The sequence below is a fragment of the Aplidium turbinatum genome, chromosome 8 (assembly GCF_918807975.1).
Source record: "Aplidium turbinatum chromosome 8, kaAplTurb1.1, whole genome shotgun sequence".
NCBI lineage: Eukaryota > Metazoa > Chordata > Ascidiacea > Aplousobranchia > Polyclinidae > Aplidium > Aplidium turbinatum.
Window position 1 is genome coordinate 29951406 of NC_137479.1, and position 19379 is coordinate 29970784.

General features: G+C 38.8%; 1 protein-coding gene across 3 annotated transcripts in view; it reads right to left on the reverse strand.

The window, feature by feature from the left end:
• Positions 1-4599: 4599 nt before the first annotated feature.
• Positions 4600-19379, reverse strand: part of LOC145775251 (NACHT, LRR and PYD domains-containing protein 3-like) — a 136289-nt gene continuing 121509 nt past the window's right edge. The window contains exons 9-12 of one of the 3 annotated variants that reach the window (XR_014290140.1): positions 18300-18461; positions 12712-12869; positions 8821-9028; positions 8680-8699 (exon numbers count right to left, since the gene is read on the reverse strand). Coding sequence is in view for 2 of the 3 variants with exons in the window: in XM_082586506.1 (XP_082442632.1) it covers positions 8965-9028; positions 12712-12869; positions 18300-18461 (384 nt within the window). In the remaining variant the exon portion in view is untranslated. Of the gene's footprint in view, positions 9029-12711; positions 12870-18299; positions 18462-19379 lie in introns of all 3 variants that reach the window. The other 2 variants (XM_082586506.1, XM_082586507.1) reach the window with 2 other exon arrangements.

The following is a 19379-nucleotide window of genomic DNA, read 5'->3' on the forward strand; positions in this document are numbered from 1 at the left end:
TCAATGCATACAGCCATAGCTACGCTGTTAGCCTTCAAACATCGTTACGCACCACTGAGTTGCATATCTATATGTAAGATATCTATGGTTAAACCATAACAAAAGTAAAAGAAAAAAAAATCCAATTCGGCATGTTAAAAAAATAGATAAACAATCAGACAATAGCATGACGATCCAGTCCAAGATATTGATATAAAACAACTGGTTGGAGCACATGGCCACCGCTTCATCGAAAGATGGTGATTGGTCAAAGAGGATGGAAAAACTTCTGCAGACTCTGTGGAACTTCTGTGGACAAAAAACACAAGAACCAGAAGGCCAGTAGGAGTACTTACAACCTTACTATTTTGCTAATAAATCTACACACATTGGCCTATCATTTCTGGGCAAAAAATATATATTAGTAAGTTTGGTGTATGTTATAGCCTACTTAGATAGGATTATTTCAAGGAAGATTTAGCTTGTTCATTTTTGATTTAAAGCTTTTTACAGTTTTGCATTAGTGTAGCGGCTGCAAGAGCCGCGTGTAGCGGCTGCAAGAGTCGTGCACAGTCGGGAATGAATTTACGATAGAAGTTCACCATGCCAAGGTACCTCCTGAGCTGCCCTGCCTGTAGTGGGCGCTGAAACTTCTGGATTGCTTCCACCTTTCCAGAAAGGGGTTGAATGCCTTCAGAGTCGACTTCATGACCTAAGAATTTTACCTTCGGAACACCAAACACACACTTTCCCTTATTGAGAATGAGTTCATCCTGCGATCGAACGACTGTATAGACTCAGACAATGCGGAAACACGCCTATCCAAAGATTGATTAATGTCTGCCTGCGAGGAAAGACTGCGTGAACCCTGTGCAACGGCATCATCGCCGCTTGAAATTTTAACTATTTCATCCGCTTGGCGCGCCAACGTCTCCAAATCATCACCCGCATGCGCGGCTAGAATGCGCCTAACGTCAGTCGGCAACTTGCCCAAAAACAATTCACGCAACAAGGACGTATTTTCTCCAGCGGCACTACCCAAAAGTCGTCTTATTTTAGCTAAATGAGTCGATGGCTTTTCTGCTCCGAGAGGAGTTCTATGGAACAAGGCACTCCCGCGGTCTCCCTCAGTGAGACCAAACTCGCGCAAAAGGGCCTGTTTAAGCATGGCATAGGGGTCGTCACAACCGTCACGGTCGACTACGGCGTCGGCAACCCTATGCAATTGCTGCTCGTTGAGTGCCTGTATGACTAAGTCATATAGTTCGTCAGTATCATCAATGGTCCTATTTCTAAAAAAGCTTTCAACCAACTCAATCCAAAGGGGTACGTCCGTCTCAAAGAACCTCGGCAACGACATGCCATAGGGCATGGGATGCCTGCAGCCACCACAACCAGTGTCTGAAGGGAGTCGTCCGGACGGGGGCGAAACACATTGTCATCGCTGCTGTCAAGACGCCCCGGTCGCGAGCCACGAGTGAGGCGGCGACCAAAGACGACAACGACGAGGGAGATTAAAAGGCTTATGGCCACTACGATAATGTAAAAAGAATATTCAACCATTATTAATTAGTGTCACTTAACTTGAGTCCAAGGGTCCAACTCGAACAGGACACAACAGTGATGATAGCTGTCGCAGTCGTTGTTGCAGCGTCCGGTGAAGAGAATCGTACAATATTCCACAGGAAAGTAATCCAATATAAGTTTCACGCTAATCCAAGATCACGTCGGGGTCACCACAAATATGTAGCGGACGCGGTTGTTAGCACGCGCGCTCATATGCAGCCGTCCGTGCTAACGGCGACATTCCTGGGCAGAACCGAGATCAGAACTGGCGAGGAATGACCAGGACACGATAGTCTTCTTCGCTGCCTATTTTATCGACTAGTTGACAGAGTAGTACTTGACCACAAGATAAATTCCTTTAAGACTGCGTCGTTTATTAACTTGACTGCTAGTTTCAGAAGAACAGAATCCAAACATAACAAAACGAGAACACCGAACTATTGACAATCCCACTACTGAAATACTAGCATGCTGGCGTATTACATTAGAAACTCCATCATAACAAAAAGAACTTCAACTTCGGAGAAAAAGAAACTTCATTTACGACTGCATTTTCCAGAGAATAGAATTCTGCATATTACATTTCCCCATTTAACATTCTTGAATACAAACAGAATAATAGCGAGTCTGAGTTGAAAAATACTAAATCAAAATAATCATAATAATAATGTTATGGTTTTATTTATTGTCGCTCTACAACAGCTAAGGTCTTTTAGCGACAGGGCTCTTTTTTAATTTATATCAGGTTTACGATGTTATCACATTATTACCCGACTCATTCTCACTGCGCTATGCAGGATAGAACACAATCGGTACCGTTTTTAAAGTCTTCGGTTTGACCCGACCTGGAATCGATTTCAGATCTACCAGCACCAGAGCCGAAGGCGAAACCACTCGGCCACTGAGCTGGTTAAATAATCATAATAATGGCATGGTGTAGTCGCAGTTCCTTAAAAAGAACTCTGGTTTAAATTGGAGAAGCGCATCCTCAGGCATTGCCAATTCTACATGCGATCATCTAACGTAATGCAACGGTGAATTCACTGGTCGATCAAATACAGTGGTACTGTGATTCAGGCAGAATGCAAAGATTGCTTACAAGACCGCATTCCGAAGGTACGCGGTATTTGTTGATTGGAAGGGAAGATTCTGGAATACGACGTGACGTCATGGAAATGACGCGTGCTACGCCAGGGAAAATGGCTCTCTAGCGTCACAGAGAATATTCTAGAATGCGGTTTGACATCATAGCAGTGACGCGCTCTACGTCAGGGAATATTAGCTCTCGGGCGCCGCATGCCAATAAAGGGACCCGATATAACACCCCATTGGCCCTATACCGGCTCGATTAGGGTATGTTGAAGGTACAAATACCGGTTGGGTAACGGCATCGTGCCGGAAACTGTAGTAATACTGTATCGGCCCAGTATAGAACTTGTTTGCACTTTCTTACCGGGTCTGTATAGATTACTGTATCGTGCCAATAAAGGGACCCGATATAACACCGCATTGGTCCTATACCGGCCCGATTAGGGTATGTTAGCTGGGTAAGGGCCTGCACTATAATGGCACGTCAAAATAAGGGAGCAGCTGACTCGAAGACTATATGTCACTTCGCTGCTTCCTGTCGTATCGCATCTGTGATCGCAGGGTAGGCCTACTGTATGTTATCGCAATGGGCGCAAATAAAAGCACGATTTTTGTTACTATTTTGCTGCTTCCTGTGTGATGTGGAATCTAGATTATTACAGTGCAATTTTATTCGCATTGTTTATAATTATACCGAATAAGTTAGGCTACTATTTTCGCAACAGACAAAATAAAAGATATTTATCCCCGCTTCAAACTCAATAAATCAAAACAAATAAACGATTGCAAGTTATGATGGTGACAGGAAGAAGGAAAGATTGTAGGCAAGCATTAAGCTCCTACTCTGGTAACCAGTCAGCAGGGTATGATATGGAAGACGTTTTTTCCATCCCATCTCAAAAATTTTTTTCTGTCTTCCATCTGCACATTTTGTTATTCCTGTATTGTATATGTCACAATTAAGCCCACAAACTATATGCTAAATTTGAGCTAAAATTTAACAGCGGTATTTTTATAAGGTTTAGGCTACGGACAGTCTGGTGTTAGAACTAGAAGACCTATATTTGTGGTCTTGAAAGTAGTCCTGTTTTGGTGCAACTTCAACACTTGTTTGAAGGCCTACAGGGAGGGCAGCGAGATAGAATGCGTCGGGGTAGCCTACTTGTTTTCCATATTTTGTCAATTCATGTGAAACATCAGGGGCATCTTACGTAGATGACTACCTACTTGTTTTTTTCGATGCCTTCGAGTGTATCGTCAACATGTTTTAGCGCAGTTGTTCCCAACCAGGGGGGAATTCGGTTTTAGGATTGTAAACCTTAAGCCTATAGTAAATTGGCCTACACTAGAGCCTTAAAAAGGAAATTATTAGCCTGTTAGATTAAATCCCGATTATTTAAGCATTTGTGCACTGACATTAGGGATTGTAGATCATAGGGATGCGAAACTTCATCCGCTTTTGGCTTATCCGCAACACTAGAAGGGTTACGTTTTTTTGTAATTTACAAAATATTTTACTTTTTATGGGTTATATAAGAAGAGTGAAGTTGGTTTTAAAGTAATTTAAGGTTTTTAGTTGAAAGCAAGCCAGCAGTAAAGCGTAAAAAAATGTCAAATTGGCAATTGACCCATGTAATGTTGAAGGAACAACGGAGTTGCGCGTCCCGTAATGTACCGTCCCTAACTGACATGGATGCAGATCATCACGTAGGCCTACTTCTTTTTCATGCAAATACTAGATGGCTTTCAAGAGAAAACATAACCAAGCGAGTGTTTGAGCTCAGAGATAATTTCAAAATAACAGACAATTTAAATTATTTTTTGACCTTTAAAGAAAATTGGAATTTGTCTCATTGTTAAATGATGACAGATGGATTCGATTTCTTGCTTATTTGGTTGATTGTTTGGTCCATTCAACGATAAACTAAATCTGAAAATACAAGGGAAAAACACACGATATAGCCTATATTCAATTGCCGTCTCCGTTTAAAGCAGATCGCGCATCGACGTTAGTTATCTGTATCATGAGCCATTGACATATTGATACCATGTGAATTTACAAATTGTACTGCTTCCGTGCTTGGTTGGTTTTGAATCTTTATCCTCGGACTGACAAAGCCGTGATAGGTAATTCCTGGTAGTTTCGCATACTTGTAGAGGCTTTTGACGCAGGGCCGGTTACCGAGATTGGCAGAGTGAAATTTTGTTGGCGGGGAATTTTTTCCATCCATTAGGTTAGGGTTAGTTCTTCATTGGTTAGTTCTTCGTAGCATTGACGATAGATTATTAGCGCAAAGATACAAAAAAACTGTAGCTATCATCAAGCGTATAATAAAATATAACACCCACGCATGCAACAGCGCACAGCTAAATAAGTCAAGAAAGAAACAATCAGTAGGCTATAGAAATTCTATGTGGGTGACAGTTACTTATAAAACGCTAGCACAAAAGCTTCATTGCATTATCATACACAAAGCATATGCAATCAATGCTGCAATTGATTGCTTACCTCTACTGCTGCATTAATTGCAGCCCCTTCGTAAGTTGCCGGTTGCGCATGATGGTGATGTAACAGCAGTTTCGTCATCATCTTCGTTATGCAATCAATACAATTATTTCGAAAACCCAGTTAACATATCAGTTCTTTTTTACATTGTCCCAAGCCAGGCAAGGCACAACAAAACAACAGGGTTGAGCATTATGATAGTAGGCTACCGGTATATTTGCATATAGTTCATCCGGGGATATAGTGATACTCACTATATCCCGGTAGGCACTTTAACATTACCCACTGTCGAAGAGGTACGCAATCGTGCGTGACATGTTCACTCGCAATTCAGCTTTGTGTTTTGTTACAATTTTCCTTATAAACTCCATTGATTGCAGTCATTAAGATCCTTCTTGCACTCAGTTCAGTTGCAGAAGAAAAAATAGTATTAGCAGAGGGTGGGAATCGAACCCACGAAATCGAAATTACTATTCCTCTGCCCTAACCATTAGGCAACGGTGGTTGTGGCAAAGCATTCAGTTAAATTTCTTTGTATCAAAAATTTTCGATGAGAATATCACGTGTCGAGTCACATGACTGAAATCAGCTGAATCGCGAGTGAACATGTCACGCATGATTGCGTAGCTCTTCGACAGTGGGTAATGTTAAAGTGCCTACCCTATATCCCTGAGTTTATCGAACGTTTTCGGCTTAACTTATACCCTCATCAGGAATTTGAAAAAATTTGTAAAATGCAATAAATTTCAACTTCTTCAAAGTACTGTAACTACTGTAGCTAACTGACTGAACAATAACGAGACATGCGCAGCGGTGGAAAACCAACAATGCGGAAAAAGAGACAGACGAGACAAATTGAATTACGGTACATTTCTGTAGAGAAAACGTAACTAACTACAAACGGATTTTCACCACAGGGTAACGTGATACGTGTAGCCCAGTAAATGTTAAGAATCGACGCGAAGCTTTCACACAAATGCGTGTTCAATGTTCAGGTTTGGATTGTGGAGTTTGATTAACAGCGCTCCTGAATTTTTGTGTCAAATTGGGATTTGCCTTTGCGTAAAATTAAAATGAGTAAGTGGAGACATTTTGGCCGGTGCAAAATGAACACTCCATAATATGGTCTTTGATGGCACTTTTCTTCAAGTCCCTAAAGTTCAGATGCTCCCGTACTCTCGTGGTCAAATGTCTGGTGGACATATACCGATGTAAGTCATTGCCGAATCACACGGACAAGTAAAACTATAAACGACATTTGACTTCACGTCTGAATACGTTGAACCAATGTAAAAAAAGAACTTTCTTGGTGACTGGTGCGCGAACAGATGCCTTGTTATTATCGCTGATTGGACGCAGCATAAATTTGAAGTGGAGCCCAACGCATGTATTTATGGTTCGGCAGCACTTTTTTGTTTCCACAAAAACAAAAGGAAAGGGGGGTTTCCAAAAAGCTCAACACGTCGGCGGTCAAAGCTGCTTCATAATCGTTCCACTGTTCAGTCAACAGCTGCACTTAATGTTCAACGGACAAGCAAATTAATTAAAGTTTATTTAGCAAGTTTATTTAAATCTTGAAAAGGACTGTCAAAATAAAACTAGAAATAATTAAGTTAGGTAATAATTCAAGACAACAATAAAGCTAAAGTGCAGTGGTGTTTACAAATAAAGATTCAAATAATACCAACAATAAAAATAATATGTCTTCATTGTGGAGGTACTAAGTAAACACCTTCAATAGATGCCACCAGCTATGACAGTGTTAGGCTACAACAACAAAAGTTTAAAAGTGATTTGGTCTCCACAAGCAACTTTTGGAAGCTTCATAAAATGTTGGATAATATTCAATTATTTTTCGTGTGGAATGAGATATTAGAGGATTGCAAGAGAAATAACGTTTCATGAATGAAACAAAAGTTCACATGCTGAAGCTTACGTTTTCACGAGGAATGTTGCTTGAGAATAAATAATAAAATAAAATAATGTTTCGAATACAAATATCGACCAATTTTGTTCGCAACCTGAAACGAAATAATGACAATGCGCTCATGACAGAGACATGACGTTGCAAGACAGTGGTGACGTGAACAGGGAAGACAGATTATCAAGCAACAAAGACGAGTCTGGGACATTTATTTTAGGAAACAAACACATGGTGCAGAATGTCGGTCACAATATAATGTAATAATGACGACGTGAAGAATTATTATGATATAAAAACGTCAAAATAAATTATTACAGAATACAAAAAGCATGGCACAAGAAATACAACAGCATCATCTAATGTAGATTATTACATCTCAAGCTATGTTATTATGTTTATGTTATTTATCCTTATGTTATTTAGGAACTCATTACTTTACCAAGAAACTAACGCAATAAAAAGTATACAAACCAACTGATTATAATAAAAATATGGCACAACTAATATAATAAGATCATGTAAGTACAAAAAAATAAACAAAAAACGTAACTATTGTTATCAGCTTCACTGATTGGCAGAACGGTGAAATTGTACTTGAAGATGGTCTTTAAACATTCTGTGGATGCGTGGAAGAATTTAATAGGGAACGTCACCGATAGGTGATGATGATGATCCACGAAGAAGACAAGAAATTGTCACCAGGCGTGGTTGGTTGATGCTTCCTCATTACAGAATCTGTAGAAGTCGGTTTCTGTTGTTTTACCAAAATACAAAGTCACCAATAGATTGCCGGGTGGTGATCAGCGTGGAACCTCAGCAAGCCTTTTAACTCTCTCATTGAAGAAGTTTTCTTCTTCTGAGTTGCGTTTGGAAAAAAAAGACCGAGTCCTGGATGGGTTGCTTTGGAATGTTTGTTACGTCCACGAACTATGATCCATCGTGACGTTGCATCTTCATGGATGTATTAAATTTTTCGAATGAATGGTTTGTGAGCGAGCGCCTAGTTTGACGTTTGTTTCAACCATTTCACCACCTCTTAGATTGCACACTGCACATAGGTTGTTGGGCTGGATCGTGAAACAGAAAGATCAACTAGAATAGTTCTTCCAATCACTACATCAAAATTAGACTCGGATTGCTCAGATAAGATTAAATACCGTTTAGTTACATCTTCATGAAGTGAATGGGCAGCCTAGTTTGGCTCCTGTGTCAGCCATTTTGCTGCCTCTACAGTGAGGCTGTCGTAGCCCAGTCTTCCCATCAGTACAGTGGGAAGTTAGGAAGGCGCAACCACCAACATGTTATTGTAAAACCATAGCAACAGTATCCACTTTATAAGAATTCTGTTCATTTTAGTTTTAAATTGATTAGTGAGGAAGGTTGTCGTTTGGATGGAGATCAACTTGATCTTATCGTTCCATTTGATGAGTAGCTGATCGAGTTATGGACTGAAGCTTATTGAAGGTTCCACTCGAAACGTTCCGTTGCATCGATGTTAATCAGGATGACACCTGGGACACTTAGACCAGGAACTTGGTGAGCAACCTCTGTTCATGAATCGTCATCCAAAACTGAATTCGAGTTATCCTCCTCATACTGATTGATGTAAAATTGCCTATAGATGTATGTCACTACCTGAACAAACATTATGCAACTTTTGAGGTAGATAGATCGTCCACCGAAGTCAGAGGTATGCGTAGTCAAAGCAGTGAAATCACTTGAGTACATACATCAGCGAATCGTCTCCTCCGTGTACCTGACACTTCCATGTTAATCTTTTAAATCGGTGTTGGGAATAAGAGAGGAATTGTGTTTCCATGGAGCAGGACGAGGCCGACAAAGTACAAACAACCTGACGTTGAAACGACGTAAAGCAACGATCGAGTGATGTTCTTCCATTTCAACTTTGTGCCTCTTCAAGAAAGTCTTTGATGTCATACGCGTTTGACTCGATGACCAGCTCACTAAACATAAAATAACATTTTATGTTTTATATATACCAAAATACATGGCTTGGTGGTTTGACACAACAACGGGTTCTGGGAAAATACTTGGTCACGGGCCTCCTGAAAACAAGAAACATCATGCAAAATTTTCTCTTTCGCGTTAGCACCGGCGCATTAACTTAATTTAGTGAAAACAAACGCGGGAGGTATGCGATGCCCTGTACGATATATTATACAGCAGTGGTTCTTAAAGGGATACTAAAAGAAAAACCTGACTTGGCAATTGTACAGTACACGTTCTTTGTGTTTAACATGCTACCATAAAACGATTTTCAATAAAATTTTGCCCCAGTACGGTCTGATCAGCATTCCGCGTGTTCTTTTGTCAGAGCTTTCAAACCGGAATGGGGTTGAGCAGCGGAGCGTGCGACTGTACAGTCTACGTCACTATACATTAGCAATCAGCTGATCGAGCAATAGTTGTTACTGCGGGCGAAACAAAGTTTGTTTCACTGTCGATTGCTTTCAATATCTACAACGACGTGAGCTTAAACAATCATTGAATACGTCAAGATAAAATTTTGAGAGTTTCATAAAAAAAAAACTATTGCATCATAAAAAATGTGGACTTATCTCTTTACAAGTAACACAGCTGATTCATCCTTTGATATACAATGATGTTCCAGTTGGATCGATCTCGTGGCTTGGCAAAGTTTAACAAGGTGTTTAATGTACGGTTGAAAATTATGTCAATCTTTGAGCTCCTCTTGATCGTTTTATGGGTATTTTATCACGTAAACATAAATCTTCGACTTCGCCTTTCCTTATGGTGTGGCCCAAGAACTTCAGCTGCCGCATCTCTGCAGCTTGTAGCTTTTTTGATTTGATTGATTGAATCTTTATTCTCGGACAGGAAACGCTTCTTTGAAAGCTTAATCCTGTCAGTTTCGCATACTTGTAGAGACTTTAAACCACCGATGCCTACTTGTAGAGGCTTTGAACCACTGACATAGGACCAGTCATCGAGATTGAAAAAGTGAAGTTTCCGATTGTTGAAATGATGTTGCCGGGGAATTATTCCATCCACTAGGTGCCGCTGAATAGAGAGCAGCCCTTAAATGTGTTGCTCAAGTGCACACTCTGAGAGTCGAACCAGCGCCGCTTGACCTCGAGTCGGGCGCGTAACCACTGAGTTAACGGGGCCGACTTTTGCCGTTAGTGTCCAAGTTTCACATCCGTACATCAAAATTGACCAAACAATGCGTTTTAAAAAACAAATTTTTAAGGTTTCGGAGAGCTTTCGATCTTCAAAGATATTTTCGGTAGTGTTGAAACTTGTATTTGATGATCCAATGCGTCGTCTTATTTCTCTTTCACGTCGGGTGTTTAAATTTAGCATTCAGTCCAAGTAATTGAATCGTGGAACTTACTCAATATTGCTATTAATGCAACAGACATATATTGTTGGTGCAGGAAGACGTTTTGACACTGCCAGAGTTTTAGTTTTGTTGATATTGATTGTTAGTCTATATAAGTTGGCAAACCACTTTGTGAAGTTGCGAGGACGTGTTGTCTGCATAACGAATGTTATTTATAAGTTTTCCGTTTATATTAATTCCTTCATCACTTTCTTCAAGTTCTTTCGGGATGAGTTTACTGTACAAACTGAAGATATTTGGGCTCTATGACACAGCCTTGTCGAACACCTCTTGATATATATTTACTGGTTATTTCCATTCATTGAGTGATTCCATCGGATTCGGGAAGCATGATAGCGGCTTGTTGTTTGTAGTATAGATTGTCAATTATATGGAAGTCTTTATCATCAGTTCCAATTCGTTTTAGCGATGAACGAAGCTGGCAATGTCATACTTTATCAAAAGCTTTCTGATAATCTATGAAACATGGAAATACAGCTTGTTGGTGTTGAATCGAAAGTAGACGAAGCATGCAAAACATAGCACAAACTACAAAAATTGCATTTCTGGTTCCTCTATCTGGAATAAATCCGTATTGACAAGCAGATATTTCTGGTAAAATCTTCTGTATTCTTTGGAGTAGGCCGCAATATTCGGAAGCAATTTCAAAGTATGCGATATTAGACTTATCGTTCTGTGATTTTCACAATCCAACGTGTTTTTTTTTTGGAAGAGCATTAAAAAAAGATTTCACCATGTCCTTAGGTATCTCAACACGTTCATAAATGACATTGATGAAATTCAATATCAAGTTTATTCCTTTTTCTTTAAACGCAAATTAACATTTCTACTGCAATCTCATCTGGGTGTACCACCTTGCCAGTTTTCGAAGCATTTAAAGCCCACCATACTTCTTCTTTCCATATGGGTGGCCCAGTTTCACAATTGATCACGTTGGTCGCAATCAATATGCGTAGTGACGCGGCAGCACATTATTGTCCTAGAATAGGTGAACTATTTTATTGTGTAATTTTGTAGTGGTGTTTCATCGATAACTGACCAACAGTAACTTTTAATTACGCAATTTTCTATTGCGAAACCTACTACAAGAAGATTCTGCATACGTGCGATTCTCGAAACTTCTTTGAATATTATTGACCAGAAGAATGAGTTCTTGCATGGCCACCTGGAGATGCGGCCTGATTTGTCACATTTTTCAGATTTTGATTAGAGCTACTGCTAGTGCTTAACTGACATTTTTTGAGATGTTTTTACTTTTTGCGGTTTCTTAATGAAAAAAAACTTTTTTGTTGCCTTGAGGAAGCAGTAGCAAATGAGAAAAAGTAAGTTGAAAAACGCAAAATCAGACTGTTATTGAAAACTAACAGTCTGACTAAAATCTACAAAATCAAATTTTCTTTGTTTTTCAACATGTGAGAATGTTAAAACCAATTGTGTCATCTGGGAAAAAGAATAAAGAATGCGTAAAAATCTAATTTTTAGAAAAATTTATTTAAACGTTCGCCCAAAGTTAGAAAAACCTGGAAATTTCTGCAAAATGTGACAAATCAGGCTGTATCTTTAGGTGGCCATGGTTCTTGTGATGTAATATTACCTCAATCTCTGGAAGCTTCTGGTTCAAGCAAGCTGTTATAAATAGGAGTGTGATTTTATTAAAATTATTATTAAAGTTGTGTTGACAGTTATGTTAAAGTTGTGATTATGGGAATTAAAAGTTGTAACGAAATTATGTTGAGGACGATTGTAGAGTTCCAGCCGATATTAAATAGATTGTAAAAATAGAATTTATTGCCAATGGTAAAGTGGCTGTTGCAAGTAGTAGTGTATATTTATTTTGAAATCGACGAAGACGTTTGCTGTTCAGAATTTGATTTCTTTATGTGCTGAAAGTGGTGAACTATTGGTCAGTTTAAGAATTTTCATCTATCATCTGACAAGTAAAACTATTCGACCATTTATCTGACTGTTTAACGTTTGATATCCCAATAAACTACGTCATCAATCTTTCCAAGGTCTCTTTACGTGTAAGAACTAGAAAGAATTGTGACAACGCTAATATCATCGTTGTCTTGGAAAATGGTGGCGATGTTTTTCTTTTTTTTCGCAATGTTTTTCTTCCCAAAGTTTTTTTTACATCTTCTACCTCTTAGAGACTTACTCCGTTGGAAGATCGAATGCATTTCGAGGATACAAAACCAGTTTTGGCGATAGACCAGTTGCTTACACAATTTTACAGTTTTAGTAAAAGAAACAAATTCTCACCAGTTATGCAATGAACATTTCTCTGAAATCATATTTTTGGCGTGGCTGCTCAGTTCACATCCTCTTATGTCTAATTTCTTTATTTTCACCACTGCATCTGCGAGTGACGCAGCAGTGACGTCATTAATCTTATTCCCAACAAGATCGAGCACCTTCATCTAGAAACAGAACACTTGTTAATTTCACATTCTACTTTTCGTTGCATGTCTATTGTCTAAACAGGGAACATTTTAAACCTCATTCACGCTGTTCATCTGACCTTATGTTTTTGAAAAATAAATACATGCAGTAGGCTAGTATATAGTTGTCTTCTTGATGAGTAGTTTCTTTACAGGACGAAGGTATTTTCTATACTGTTATTTTATGTACGTACTATTGCACTATTATGTTATTCTATGAAGGTACTCTATTCTATATTGGTAACAGTGGTAATTGTACGTGTTATTCTATGTCGGCAGCAGTGGCCGAGTGGTTAGCGCGTTGGGCTCGCAGTCGAGAGCCTGCGTGTTCGACTCCAGCCACCCGCACTTGCTGTTGTTTCTCTGGGCAAGAAACAGGACGAAGGTATTTTCTATACTGTTATTTTATGTACGTACTATTGCACTATTATGTTATTCTATGAAGGTACTCTATTCTATATTGGTAACAGTGGTAATTGTACGTGTATTCTATGTCGGCAGCAGTGGCCGAGTGGTTAGCGCGTTGGGCTCGCAGTCGAGAGCCTGCGTGTTCGACTCCAGCCACCCGCACTTGCTGTTGTTTCTCTGGGCAAGAAACTTTACGATAATTGCCTCTACCCAGTAATCGATTTCGAGTAATGGGTAGTACCAAATTTAAGTCATAAATAGAGTAGACAACCGGAAACAGACATTGCAGTCGGCTGCAGCGTGGGTCAGGTGTACGTCGGAAGGTGTACACCGATGCATAGCGCTCAAGTCCGCTTTCCCGCAATGCAGGATAAAGATAATAAAACAAAACAAAAAAACAAATGTTTGGTATCCTTTGCCTTATACCAATACCACGAGAAAAAACACGTTCTGAAACTATGTTGGCTTCCTTTCTTCTTCAACCGTGACCTGCTTACTATGATTTGTGTGACCCCAGTAAGAAGCAAGAATATGTTTCTCGACAGCCGATTGTAGTACATATAATTGATGGGATGGTCTAAATGGCTAGCATGGAAGCTACACCGTTATGGTTAGCGAATCACAAATGCTCGCTGTACTAGTGAGTACTCAGCCTTGTGCTGATAGCCAGGAAGAACGCTCCCTTTTTCACAATGTCATCCTCTGGCTGCTTGCTGGTTTTGTTGGTTATTTTCATTTCACAAGGATAAGAATTCAATGGACTGATGAAAGCGGTGGTCGATAGTGTGTGGCTAGCGTGGAAGCTAAACCGTTATCGCTCGCTGTACCAGTGAGTACTCAGTCTTGTGCTGATAACCAGGAAAAAACGCTCTCTTCTTCACAAAGGGCAAAGAGTTGCTAATGTGCACTCAGTATAGGAACTCAGTTTGCGTAATGAGTGCCTTCACAATTTTGCATGGGATACCAACAACGTGGTTCCAATATGGAAAAAAATTGTCTTATACTGTCTCATGTGGAGATGTAAATGCAAAAAAAAAACGAACCGTTTTAAAAAAAAAAAAAAGTGTTTTTTTTCAAAAAAAACTTGGGCCAAAATAAACACGCGTTTTTTTTTCATCTTTTTCTGGAAAAGTTGCAAATTTTTTACAATTTGTAGCTTAGTTTCATTATGATGATGATTATGTGCCTGATCTGATACAGACGTTGGCGATCATGGTCTTCCAAACTTCTCTGTCATTTGCCATTCGTATAAAATCGTTCGTTTTGACTGTTGTGTTTGTGGCCCATTGATTCAAACTGTTTAAATAAGTTAATCTTTGTCGACCTCTGCTTCTTTTTCCCTGTATCATCCCCAATAGTGCTAATTTTTCCAAATCTTCATGTCTGTGAATATGACCTACAAATTGCATTTGACGCCTGACGTCATCATTATAGTGCTCTTGAAAAACATTAAATTAGTATAAATGGTTTTATGGTTGTGCTGAAATTCCTAAGTGTTTGTGCTTGGCAGCATATGTTTTTTGCATAGTCCTACGTTGTTTCGCTTTCTTCATTCTCAGGCATGTTTGTGGCAGTAGACCTGACAAACATTGAATTAAGGCAGTGGCTATTTGACCGGCTCCGGTCTTTGAATCTGAAACACTATTTGACCGGTCATGACGTCATTACATAAGTACTTTTTTCTTTTTCTCTTTCAAAGCAAAAGACGTGGAGCGCCGATATAAAGTTCTAAATTCAACACGTATTCTTCAACTCAGTCCGTGGCGCATACGTTGCGTCTCGGGTTGCCATTCTAGAGGGGATGAGTTCGATACTATCCGGAAGCATTGACTTTTTTTTCATTTTTTTTTATCTAAACTTTGAACCGAAGCGCATTTTTGTGGTCAATTTTTAATTTGAGTAGCCTACAGCCCATTTTTTTATGTCTTTTCAAATGTGAGAAATAAAGTTAGAGTTTTTTTAATTTGCAGGAATTTGAGAATTTCTCTGGGTAATTTTCCGATCGTCATAAGTGACCGTGTTTGCTGAACGACCCTACATTTTTGCTCTCAAGTTAGTTATATTTTTTAAAGAAGTATTGTATAAGGTAGGCTATAACTAACTTGAGAGCAAAAATGTAATTTTCTTTTAAAAAAAATGGACGATTGGAAAATTGGACCACTTATCACGATCGGAAAATTACCAAGAGAAATTCTCAAATTCCAGCAAATTAAAAAAACTCTAACTTTATTTCTCACATTTGAAAAGACATAAAAAAATGGGCTGTAGGCTACTCAAATTAAAAATTGATCACAAAAATGCGCTTCGGTTCAAAGTTTAAATAAAAAAAAAAAATCAATGCTTCCGGATAGTATCGAACTCATCCCCTCTAGAATGGCAACCCGAGACGCAACGTATGCGCCAAAGACTGAGTTGAAGAGAACGTGTTGAATTTAGAACTTTATATCGGCGCTTCACGTCTTTTGCTTTGAAAGAGAAAAAGAAAAAGGTACTTATGTAATGACGTCATGACCGGTCAAATAGTGTTTCAGATTCAAAGACCGGAGCCGGTCAAATAGCCACTGCCTTGAATTAACGCAATTTGATACATGACATAATGTAGATGAGTTAATTTCTTTTTCCTTTTATGGAAGTTAGCCTACGATGTTAGTATAGCCTACCGGTAGGCCTACTGGTTATTCTTGTACACACTCAATGGGTTGACAAAATTTTGGCAAAAACAAGATGGCAGTATTCAGAATACACATTACGGTACCTTGTTTGTGGTAATTTACTAATGCAAGCTATTGCCAATAGCTTGTTTAAACATGTTTTATAACTGATAGCTTACCAACGATGCATATGCTTTATAAATGTTAAAACAGAAGTATTCTTTTCGTGTGTTGTAAGATCTTAGACACTTCGTGATTGATGCTTCTTGCAGATTGTTTGTGACGTAATGCAAGAGATCTTATCACTGATATTTTTAGCTGTCAAAAGTAAGTGCATTTGTCAGATAAGGTTTAGGTTAATGTTCCTTTCAAATGTCCACCACCCATGTTGACTATTGCTAGTAACTACCAAGCCTGAATGAAGAAATTTTCCCTTTAAAGTGGAGTTTTTCAACACTCTCAGTGTTCACATTGTGAATAAATGCTTCATAATACTTTTCCTGACAAGTATAAAGTTTTACCCATATTCCCGCAATGCAGGATAAAGATACAAAACAAACAGCAAAGATGAAAACTTATCTACTTTTTGAGATAAAAAGAAATTGACCCCTTGTCGTTACGCACCAATTAAACCATGATGCGTAACTTTAATTTTTTTTATTTATTGGGTAGAGGAAAGATTGACGAAAAGTTTGGCAAAAACAGAAAAGTGCTAAAGTCTCAAAGTCCTGCAAACTAGTTCAAATTGGATGGATTAAGTGCAACCATACTTCTTTTAAACATGTGTATGACAGCACAATGGTGTGATTAAGGCAAAACAAACATGACTATGACATCACAAAGGAGTATCGAACCTTTTCAGGGAAAATAAAAAACATCAAAATGTTTCCATCTTTCACTACATTTAAATGTGATTTGGGCTAAAAGTTGGGACTTTAGCACTACACTGCTTTTGCCAAACTTTTTATCAATCTTTCCTCTAACCAATTAAAAAATTTTTTTTTAAAGTTACGCATCATCATCATCATCATCCGTTCAGTCGTTTACGACTCTCGGGTCACTCTATACGTCATCTTTCTTCACATCTCTCGATCCCACGCAGCCTCCTTCAATTCATGCACTCCCATACCACTGTCATTTACAATCGTGTCAAGCCATCTTGTTTTTGGGCGCCCCCTTCCTTTTCCTCCGCTCACCAAACCAAGCATGATGTCTTTTTCCATTGATTTGCTTCTCATTATGTGGCCAAAATATGAAAGTTTCTGCCTGACGATTCTAGCTTCTAGGGATATGTCCGGTTTCATTTGTTCAAGAATTTTCTCATTTGTTATTTTGGCTGTCCAAGGAACACGCAGTAATCTTCTCCAACACCACAATTCAAATGCAAAGTTACGCATTATGGTTTTATTGGTGCGTAACGACAAGAGGTTAATTTATTTTTTTCTCAAAAACTAGTAGCCGAAACTTGTTTTAATGTTCATAAACAGATAGCCCACCTCAGAAAACGTGGGGGTAGAGCTAAAAATTATCTAAATATGTTGAGCGGGTCATGAAATATTGTCGTTTTTCTATTGCTCCTTATCTATGAAGCCACGTAGTGGCTAAGGTTATTTCACTTATAACTCGAGAACCACTTGTGTGATTTTCATCAAGTTTGCACCAAATGCACATCAACTGGAACAACCTCTTGACGTTGTACTGGAAAAGGTGTGGAGTGCTGGTCAAAAGTGCCTTTGTGAAGTAGAGAAACAGGACACTGACCACCTAGTCCTAACATGCCCATTAACCAAAATCTCAGGTGGCTTCGAAACTGTACACGAGTGTGGTACTGCATTTAACAACTGGCTGGACAAAATTACAGACAATACTTAAGATGTGCCAACTATAGGACACTGTCACTACTATTTGAGACGATGAGAAATCTTTATGGCTCGTGTGTTGAGACTTGAGATCTACAAAATTGCAATGAAAAAATATACCAGACATATTGTCTGATTTGAAATAAGTTATGAGACTGTATGTTTGTTGAAAGAGACGCTATTGCAATGAGTTTACCCTAATTGCTGCATGTTGTGACATTTAATGTCAAAATAGGTAAAAAAAACCCCAAAAAAAACGAATAAAAAACAAAAAAAACGAAAAAAAACAAAAAAAAACGTTTTTTTACATCTCTCGTCTCATGCCACTAAATTCGAATAATTATGAATTATCTAAATAAATTAGTATTCACAAATTTATGAATCTGATTTATTCAAATACTTCAGTGTATTGGATGTTTGCATTCCGTCATAGAAATCAATTACATTTCAAAAACATATATTGCTGATGCGTCATAAAGTTCATCACTTACAGGTCTCTGAAGGCTCGAGATTTTCTTTAAAATCATAAATAACATGAGGCTACTGATTTTACATTGATACAGATGCAACTTCGCGATGTTAGCGATAGAATCAGCCAAACATCCTGCTACTTCATCATTGATTGCATTGAAACTGAGATTAAGCATCTTAACCTGTAAATAAATATGACGTAAACATAATAAAAAGCAAAAATCAACTGATTGATCAATCAACTTGATTTAATACGTGCCATACAATTCAAATACTAGATGGCGCTAAAAACAAGAAGCGATACTAAAATAGAGAAAAGTATTCAAAAAAATAGCACAAGAAAACGGCAGAGTGATCTTACTAACTTGGTTGGTTGGTTTGGTTCGTTTTGAATCTTTATCCTTGGTCTGACAAAGCTTTGATAGGTTATTCCTGGTAGTTTCGCATACTTGTAGAGGGTCTTGACGCAAGGCCGGTTACTGAGATTGACAGAGTGAAGTTTCCGATTGTTGAAGTGTGTTGTTTCCGGGGAATTATTCCATTCATTAGGTGCCGCTGAATGGAGAGCAATCCTGAAATGCGTTGCTCAAACGCACACCCCGAGAGTCGAACCAGCGCCGCGTGATCTTGAGCCGGGAGCGTAACCACTGAACTAACGGGACTTTTTAGCAGTAAAAGTTTTTAAAGCAATTTGATATTTTACGAGTTATACGTTAGTAGCTCAGTTGGTTTAGCACCTGACATTATGAAAAAAGAAACTTTAAGATCAAGCAGCGCTGGTTCGACTCAGGATGTGCGCTTGAGCAAGTGAGCAACACATTTCAAGGACTACTTTACGTGAGAGGCACCTGGTCGATGGAATTGGAATAATTCACAGACAACAAGTTTTCGACATTCGGAAACTTCACTCTGTTAAACATGTTGCATATATTTGTAAATATCGTTGCATAGAAGAGTTGTGAGAGCCCGGTATGGCACTCGAAAAGGCGTCCTGTTCGACACCGCTCAAGAGCTTGTGGTATGTCTTTAACAGGACACTTAAAGACACGCCTGACGGTGGACACGAAGATTGGTTTCCTTGCCTTCCCGCCAGTGGCGGC